Source organism: Xiphias gladius, chromosome 21, assembly GCF_016859285.1.
Source record: "Xiphias gladius isolate SHS-SW01 ecotype Sanya breed wild chromosome 21, ASM1685928v1, whole genome shotgun sequence".
Lineage (NCBI taxonomy): Eukaryota > Metazoa > Chordata > Actinopteri > Istiophoriformes > Xiphiidae > Xiphias > Xiphias gladius.
This window is the reverse complement of record NC_053420.1, coordinates 19,397,091-19,406,603: the sequence shown is the minus strand read 5'-3', so window position 1 is coordinate 19,406,603 and position 9,513 is coordinate 19,397,091. Positions and strand designations below refer to the sequence as shown.

At 40.5% G+C, this 9,513-nt stretch overlaps 1 protein-coding gene across 2 annotated transcripts; it reads right to left on the bottom strand.

The window, feature by feature from the left end:
* Nucleotides 1-276: 276 nt before the first annotated feature.
* On the bottom strand, nt 277-8,719 carry suox (sulfite oxidase). 2 transcript variants are annotated; one of them, XM_040116377.1, is made up of 6 exons: nt 8,641-8,696; nt 6,845-6,915; nt 5,996-6,077; nt 5,473-5,644; nt 4,293-4,565; nt 277-2,876 (listed from the first exon to the last, which is right to left on the bottom strand). In XM_040116377.1, exons 3-6 carry the CDS (start codon nt 6,052-6,054, stop codon nt 1,647-1,649), a joined length of 1,734 nt encoding a protein of 577 aa, XP_039972311.1. In that variant the 5' UTR covers nt 6,055-6,077; nt 6,845-6,915; nt 8,641-8,696; the 3' UTR covers nt 277-1,646. The 2 variants fall into 2 exon arrangements, with proteins under 2 accessions (XP_039972311.1, XP_039972310.1); XM_040116376.1 differs by lacking the exon at nt 6,845-6,915 and having other exon boundaries at nt 8,641-8,719.
* Nucleotides 8,720-9,513: the final 794 nt, after the last annotated feature.

Sequence of the window (9,513 nt, the reverse complement as noted above, 5' to 3'; positions counted from 1 at the left end):
AATTTTATCACCAACATGTGAGTGTAATGTCATCTTTTAGGTTACCTAATTTGTCCTGTGAGGCTTTTGAATATACTCCCCAGAGTTCAAAGTGAGCAAACTAAGAACGCTAAGAGATATATATGTACCCTGGGAGTTAATATGGAGCTCGAAAAGGTAAATGGTCCATACTCTAAAAGCTTCTACCTGTACATGTTTTCTCTTTTGAAAATAGTTAGGTCAATGTGTACGTACGCATCAGTCCAAACAGTAAAAATAAAAAAATATTGCTGAGCATAAAATATAAAAAAAAATTTTAATGCATGAAAAGCTGGATATGATTTAGGCATGTTAAACTTACAGTACGGTACTTTTGTGATTTGTCTCTTATGAATAAGCAAAAACTGCAGTTTGACCTGGTTAGTAGCCAACAACTCAACATGTTTCACCAACAGTGAAATGTGCAAATATTTCATTACTGCAGCGCTGAGAAACCTGTTGTGTTAGCAAATATTCAAAAAAAATTTAAAACATTTTAATAATACAAATGTTCATTTTCATGTCTGTACACGAAAGAAGAGCCAATCTAAGATGTGCTGTATGGTAGTGACACTATGTAGCAAGTGAATCAAATGCCGGTGTAAAATCAGAGCTCTTTATTCATCGTCCACAATGGTAATGCTCATTTTACACGAAACATAGTCATCCAGTGTGAATCACAGGGCTGCTTGCTACGACCGGAGTTAAGTAGCTGACAATATGACTCAGATGAATTAACAATAATATGACTGAATATCTTGATGACTGAAAAAGAACCTTTCTTTTGGAAAAGCTGTGCAGTTATTCCAGTTTTTGACACATCGGGTCAAAACTGTGGTCAACAAAACCTCTGCAATGTGCTAAATTTCGAGGTAAAGTCTAAACTCTGACTTGATCTCCACAGTGGGACCTGGTACGTCATACCAATTGTGAAACAGAGGGAGAATAACTGAATGGAGCCCCCGTCAGCCACTGACAATTAAATCCGGCTAATTTTTCTTTAAGCTACTCAAACCTCTCCCATGAAAAGTTATGTTATTATCTTTTGCAGAGGTTACTGATCACCAAAGCCACAGCTGCAGATAAAAAAAAAAAGAAAAGCTCCCAAATGTTTTAAAAGGTCCTAGTTGATTCTAGTCTCGTTAAACTCCAGCTGTTCTCCCTAAAGAAAAGCGACTTTAGTAGCGTTCATTCAAAGCAGTAACACAATAGTAAACTCAAAACTTCTCTACATTTCAATTAAATTCCATAATATTATCTAAAATTAGGCTTTTAAATTATGATGCATTTAATTAACATAATTACTTCAACCCCTTTTTAGATTACTGAGCATCTTCATTGTTAAGAAAGTTGATAATGATTACAAAAATAAAGGTTTTATTTTCTAGAAATCTCAAAGACTCACGTTAAACTGGACATCTTTTGGTTTAGTCATTTACAGCCTTTAGCTTTGCTGTGAGTATGCACCACTGGACATCTTCAATCTCACAGGCAATGTGACTGCATAAATACTTCAAGACCGTGTCAAGAGATCTTTCTGATATTTGTTGTACCACTTCAAAATATTGTGCGAGCTTTGGTTCTATGACACTGATTCCCCCCCCCCCCCCACTTCAAAACCACCGAGTCTATTCCTCATTTTCATCCTCATCCTCTCTGATCTTCACCTTCACTCTGTGCCAGGCGTTACTCAGGACGCCCCTCAGGTTCCAGATGGGAGACACTGTGTCTGGCTGAATGTTGTAACTGTTGTCAACCGCCTTGCAAACTATCTCCAGTTCCTGAGCTTCGGGAGGAAGAGGAGCTGTCACCTCCCACAGCTTCCAGGCCCAGGCTCTTCCCGGTGGAGGTGAGGGTTCAGGTGCTTGTCCCTCGTCACTGGTCCTCAGCTGGGCCACCTGCCACGTCTTTCCTCCATCTAGAGAAACATCTACGCGTATTACCTCTCTGCCCCCGCCGCTCCAGGCATAGCCCTTCACTTTCACTTCTTCTAAACTGCGATCAACAACAGCACCGTCTGCTGGTGTGGTGATTGCAGACTGAATGGGCAGCTCTTGGATGGCCGGAGCAGACTTGAAGTCCACCGTGTCCCAATCCGTCCCAGGGGAGAAACCTTTGTAGTCGTTCTGCTGCCAGTGGCTGCTGCTCTCCTCTGTGCTCACTATGATCTTCCCCAGCCATTTAACATTACGTGCACCCACTGTGCCTGGGACCACAACGCGGACGGGGAAGCCGTGGTCGGCAGGAAGCTCCTCACCGTTCATTTCATAAGCCAGCAGCACATCACCTTCCTCACTAACTGCCTTGTTTATAGGGATGGAAGCACCATAGGTAGTACCCGTCACATCCTTGTCCAGACCTTCAAACTGAACGTGTCGAGCCCACTGAGCCACATTTGGCCTGTAGCCAGCTGCCAGCAACACATCCCTGAGTTTAGCGCCGCTCCATGTGGCGTTACTGATGGCAGCAATGCCCCAGTTCAATCCTTTCACCTGCTTGACCTTATTCATCTCAGAACGGCGGTTACCTGCACACTGCAGTGTGGCAGTGACAGTGTGTTTGGGGAATCGAGTCTTCAAGTCTTCTAAAGACAGAGTCAGTGCTCCTCCAGGTAGTCCCTCCACATGGAGCTGATAAGAAGCCGGGTCCACTTGAGGAACCGGTAAGTGGTTTCTTTTGAAGAACAAAGCAGAGGGGGTGATGTAGCTGTCAGAGAGGATCTCAGGAGGCGGCTCAGCATTGAAGGGCTTGAGGTTGTTGATGTGCAGGACGGGGTGACGCTCTGGGTCAGAGGAGTAGGGGTCAGATGACTTAACCGCCTGCTGCTTCTTCACGTCTTCTGCGTTCAGTTCACCAACCTTGTATTAACCAAAAAACCAAAAGCTTTGTTAGTCCACATTGACGCCCTGAGAGATCACATATTTTCTGCTGAACTTTTTTCTTTATCTAAAAACAAAAGGTCTGTTTGTTTACAAAAAAAAAAAAAGGTCAACAAAGCATTTTTCTCGCTGGCCACTTGAGGGAGTACCAAGATTTAACCCTACAGCTGTCAGCTTTTCCTTAGTATGAAGGCAAATGAGCAGTAGACCTTTGCACATTTGCCTTCAATGATTAAAATGCAAGATGGACAAAATAAATGACATAATCTGCCAGTAACCATAATACAGTTAGAGAGAGCAATGCCATTCTGTAGGTTGACATCAATCTCTGTTTCAATTTCTCAAAGATCAAGAAAACAATATTTAATGGATGTGTATGCTTGCGTTGGTGTTTTTGTATTGTGGTTAACATGTACTGGATTTTATTCTCACACTGTCGCTGCAGCTATCATTTCTATGAGGTTTGATAATGCACTCATCCCTATCACTAACAGTAGGTCTATAGCTAGATTAGCTACAACTATATTCTGAGTTAAAACCGAAATTGAGCGTGCCCATATTGTTGCTACAGTAGGTCAAAGCTGAATCAGAAAGTCAATGTGTAAACTGCGATGGATGTTTACAAAGAGCAGTTTGTGTATTAAAATTTTACTTTTCACCTTTGTCTTCAGTTACTGCGTTCTGAGACCTCAGTAACTACTTAGGTGAATACATATGTAACTGCTAAAACTGATAGCCGAAGAAGAAAATCAAACTAAAGTTGTAATAAACCCTAGTGTACCTTTAACTGTGATTTTTATCTCAAAACTTCAAAACCAAAATACTGCTTTGTTTTAGGTTTGACTGTGGTTAGCCAGTCGAATTATCGCAGTTGCAGAACCCTACAAGGTGAAGCTGCACTCGGGGTATGATACTATTGAATTTAAAATGGGAGTCAAAGAAGGTTGACACTTTGACTTCAGGCCTGCAGAATATTTCGTCTGCAAATGTCTTACATGTAGGCTTACAAACATTGGCTATGGTGTTTGGTGCTATCAGCCAATTCTCATCTCAGTTGTGTGTTGGACGCCCTGTTTGAGGTATCTTGGTCCAACAACAAGGCCAGTCAACATCTGCCGAAAACACTTTTTTTCAATGAGGGACTCCATTGTTAATATTTTACCCATAGCTAGGTTTCATAGAAAAAAAAGTTTCTGTTACTAACGAAATAAAAAATAAGTGTGTGTGTATGTGTGTGTCTTGGGACCAGACCTTTTATTTTTTTTTATTCTATTTATGGTTTTAGAGGACATTGTATGTCCTTTTTTGCAAGCTAAAGCTAAATTTTTACTTTTTTTCTTTTTTTAAGAACAGTCATTTAGTCAAATGATCAACAGAAACAGAGAGCATTCCCACCTTATATTCTGAGAGGATCTCCAGCACGTGCTCCTGGTTGTGTACAGCATACAGCGCCCAAAAGGGTTCGAGGGCCCCACCCGCTGCCAACAAGATTTTATCCCCACCAGGGTGCATGGCCACAAACTCAGTGATGTCATAGACGCCACCTTTGTAAGTGACCCACACGCCATCCTCCAAGGAGCGGTGCTTTTTGACTTCTTCTTGGCTGAAGATGGGAAGAGAGGAGGTCTTCTCTAAGGTCTGCACTCTGACGGGGTATTCCCGCTCAGCCTGTTGGAGAGAAGAGACAGGAGAAGAAACAAACCAATTACCTAAAAATGTATATGCCGCATACTTTAAATACCAGTATGGTACAACTGTGACTGTATGGTCATTTGGGTTCTTCTGTCTTCATGCCTATAATTTTCTGTCACTATTAGACCACACTGCAGTTCCAAGATATGATAAACCTAGAGGCCTTAGTATTAATTGTGCAAACACAAAATACTGGTTGGCCTTTGTTTTGTCAAGCGGCAGCAGCATGTTTCTGAGCTATTAATGATTTTTTAAAATTCTCTGAATTGCCAATCACTTGTGGAGGATTAAGATAAAACAAAGCAGAACAGACAGTGAGAGGCTGTAAAGCAAATGCATGATTTATACTACGACTACCACTACACACAAGTCTTGAAACCGACACTCTGAGTTACAACAAACTCCAAAATTCAAGTTTGGTTAATGATAAGTATACAAAATGACATCATGACCTATATAGCGTGCAAATAAAACATGAAACATTTGTAGTCAGCAGTGTGGGGAGCAGGTGTCATTACTTGTTCTTGAATTGCTTCAGACTGAAGATCCTATGACCTTTCTCTCTTAAGAATTCTGCTCCGCTCAAGATGTGTATAAATGTGTTAAGTCACATAAAATGTGGGAGTGAAAACTGATGAATGGGCTGAAAGAGTTAACCGACACTACAACAGTAGTCTATAAGATGCAAAAAAATAAAAAATAAAAAAAAATAAAAAAAAATAAAAAAGGGGCACATGCCTATCACAACTTGTCACGATCAAATATTCATATTGCTTATTTTGCTGAATAATTAAAAACCAGGTTTCACTGACATAATTTAGTCCTGGCACAACAAAAGCAAATTAAACACTGACTGTCTTTACTGATCTTATCTCCTCCTAACCTTCTGATGGTGGAGGCCATAAACCAGTACAGCCCCCGTACCAGCCAGCAGGCCCGCTAGGCCATGTCTCCAGCTGGGACTGTGGGCGCGCTGGTACGATCTCTGTTCATCACTGCTGCTGCTGCTCCAGAGACGAACTGCACACGAGGCCACAGCAGGTGCCACCTGACGCCTACGAAATGAAAAAACTGGGAACATCATTTTTGTGCACAACAAGCTGAGCTCCTTAGGTAGTGAGTATGTGTCTTAGAATAACTATACAAAAGTGCATTCACAAAGTGTGAAATAAAAGATAAAAAGGGGATGAACACCATAGGCTATACTGAAAAATCAAATTAATTTGCTAGAACACAACTTGTGTTGTCCATTTTAGTATCCTTCATCGAATCAGACCTTTGATTGGGTGGAGCTCAGACCGGACAAAGCTTAACTACAGGTTTGGTGGCAGGCCAAGTACATTTCAGCACATAAAACGTCAGGTATAATACCTGTGACAAATGGCCGTTCCATTACAGTACTGTACCTTTGAGTGTTGAGAAGGCCACATCGAGTCAGGCTGTGGCAGCGTCTGACAAGCAGCATTGCATTTATGTTCTAGGGAGAAACTAAGTTGAGGAAAAAAGGTAATTTCACAGTGGTACAAAAAATAGCACTTTACTAAAAAAAAAAACAACTTGAATTTCTATGAACAAGTCACTGAATTTCCTCTAATTTGAAATATAACAGAAAAACCATGGTGAAATTCAACCTGTTGAGTTCAAATTATTTCTTTTTCCTTTTGCCAAGCAGACCGTATTAACACGAGTATGTATTGCCAGCAGTGGAAAGTTGCCAGTTACGGCACCTCGACTACCACTTCTGCATAACACGTTTGGTTTGTCCTATTGGTGTCAGTCAACCCGTATATAATGATGTGATGCGCCACAACATCGCCGGTTTTTGTTGCGCTTTATTGTTATTTTTGCTGTCTGCAGTTCTACTCAATATGCAACTGGATCTCTGAGTTTGGATCAAAATGAGGACCATTCACAGGCTACAGTGGCTGACGGACCGATTAACTCATTATGAAGAATTTAACAACAGAAAAAAATAGTGTACATAAACTGTTCCTGTAAACCTTCGGCAGCTTCATATGCTTTTGACAGTAAATCTTACATGTGTTGAAAACGAGCACTGAATTAGATTGTGCAGTAGGTCAGACTAGAAAAAATTTTACAGGTTAAGATCAGCTTGCAAAGACCTGTAACAGTCCTTCTAAATACAGGCTTTGTAAGTGATGCCTTAGGACACACAGCACTGCACTGAAGGCTATGCACAGTCTAATACAGTTTTTTTTTAAAGCATGTGTTCTTGTTAAAATGATTAAGCGAACCTTTAAACCCTTGTACTGCTGCAGATCTGACCAACCAGCTGTAACCTCAACCTGCAAAAGGAGCCAACCAGCTGAGGGGGAGTGAACAGAGAAAAGGAAGAGGGCTGAGCTTCCCTTGCCACAGAAATGTTGATGTTTAACACCATTATGGTAAAGACAGTTCGTCCAGCGTCCAATTGAGAAACTAACTGAAACGTATTGTCATGTAATGGAAAATGTCATTAAACAAGAACTTGTCTTCTGCTGTTGACACCGGCTAGACGTTTTCACAATAAGGAATCAAGTTATGACTCAGTAACAACTCCAGCCTGAACCAGGGACTGGACCAAATGTCTCTGAGCATTAGAGAAACATCTATGGGTAGGGCCTACACATTATGAGGACAGATCTGTGGCCGACTAACTGGAGGGCGGAAAGTTTACAGATCTCCATTGTTAACCGGAGCATCAGACCAAAATTAACAGCAAGCCCTTCATACTGTTTGTTCAAGTAAAGCTTGAACAAACAGTATGAAGGGCTGTTAAATGGCTAGCTGCACCGTTAGAGAAATGCATTAATTATATGCCACTCATGTGATGACAGATAGCATGTGGAGGAGCTCTGCTTTATCAATCGGTCACACCTGCCTTATCGCTGTCACAAGTAGCCATTAAGATTACCTATCTCCAACCAACTTTCACTGAGGCAGCTAAGAGAGACGCTACTTACTTTCCCTCTCCTTTGTTCCTGTTTTTTGATTAGTCTCATACGTTTTCAGCAAGAGAAAACAAAACAATTAAAACAATGTTGACCTCAATTTGCCTTACTCAAAACTACATGGGGGGAAAAAATAAAATCACTCATTAACAAATTAGTCTTTTCTGGGTCATATCTCATCGTAGACTTAATATTTTTGTATATGGCACTCCTTGACAAATAAAACAAGCTATGTGAATCGATCATCTTGGGCTTTGGGAAATTAGAGTGGGCACCTCTCACTGTTTTTTGACATTTTATAGACAAACCAATTAATCATGAAAAATAATCGGCAGATGTTAGTTGCAGCTTTGTGCTGTTATTTAACTACATTCAAGACCTTTTATGTCTATTGGATGACACTGGGTTTACAAAACATTTGAAAGCCTGAAACATTCATTTTCTTTTCAACGAAGTATGTGAATTGACTTGTCTACACCATTCAATACCCAGGTAGAGAAAAATTTAACAGGCCCCCTGAGCTGGGAGCATGTTGACCACCCGCCCCATTCCAGCTAACAGACACTACAGAGGGTGTGTTTCCGTCGAGTTATTTAAAAAAACAAAGAATCACACAAACAAAAACAAAAAAGCAAAAAAAAAAAAAGGCAAATCATTACTTGTCTCTGTCGCTGCTGTAACGTCAGAAATAAAACGTGCTCGCCTTCAATGGTTTACTGTAATGTTTAATGAGAACACTTGGTCATCATTGGTAAAATGCACAATTCATATCATCTAGTAAGAAGCGTGCACTGCGTGTAATAACCTTGTAAGGGTCTGTGGACACAAGCTAAACCCCTGAGAGACAGTCAGCAACCTTAAATCTAACGCTGCAGCGCTTCATCTTCGTAAACCCCATCATCATCCTCACGGCTAACTTAGCTAACACCCCACATTAGCAAGCTTGCCACCGACAGCCGGCCTGTCCGACTTCACCCACTCATTCAGATATGTTCATAAAAAGAAGAAACGTTTGCGTTTCTTCATCTGGACCAGACCAAACCACACCACACCAAACCAAACCAAACCAAACCAAACCAAACCAAACTGACATTACTCACTTCTGTACTGTCAATCGCCCGCTTGCACCCAGACGCTCTCCACGACAAAACAACTACGTACGCTGAGCGGCTTCGCCACGTTATTGACTGAGGGGCGTTCACGACCCCTTGTACTTACTTGTCTCTGCCTCGCCATGTGTCAGCCCCAAGGATTTTTTACTCCACAGGTGAGCAAAGTATTACCTGCCCAAAATATAAACCGGTTAAACGACTGTGACACTTTGAAAACACGGTTTGGAAGGATTAATCAATGAATGAACACTGGACATCTACCTAACTAATAAAACGCTTCTTCTACTACTGAGACACCTTTTATTAAAGATTTATAAGTAGTAACTCATAACTTTAGTGCTAATAAATCGATTACTAAAGCTGTATATCTCTTACAAGCCATTAAGAACAAATGTTAGGTTGCCAGGTTGTAAAAAAAATCCCTTTGACTGATTAGACTACTTCCCTTCAGGAAAAGGTCTGCTAAGTTATCTGAAACAATATGCATTTATGAGCAAATAATTAATGTATTATTAACATCTATAATAATACATTAATTCTTCTTCTTCTTCTTCTTCTTCTTATTATTATTATTATTATTATTAACAATAATATTGTTATTATTAACATCTATAATTACATTGCCACAAAATAATAATGATAAAATGGAAAAAAGTTTGCCTATTTTCCAAGCTCCGTCTCTTCCAGTGCTTAATCTTTCCAGACGAAACCTGAACGCACCTGAATTTGCAGTACACATGGCCCTAAATGCAGAGGTGAAGTGAATATTGTAATATCGACCCCCCCCCCCGGACTTCCCCTCTGCATATCAGGTAGTGTATATATATATATATATATATATATATATATATATATATATAT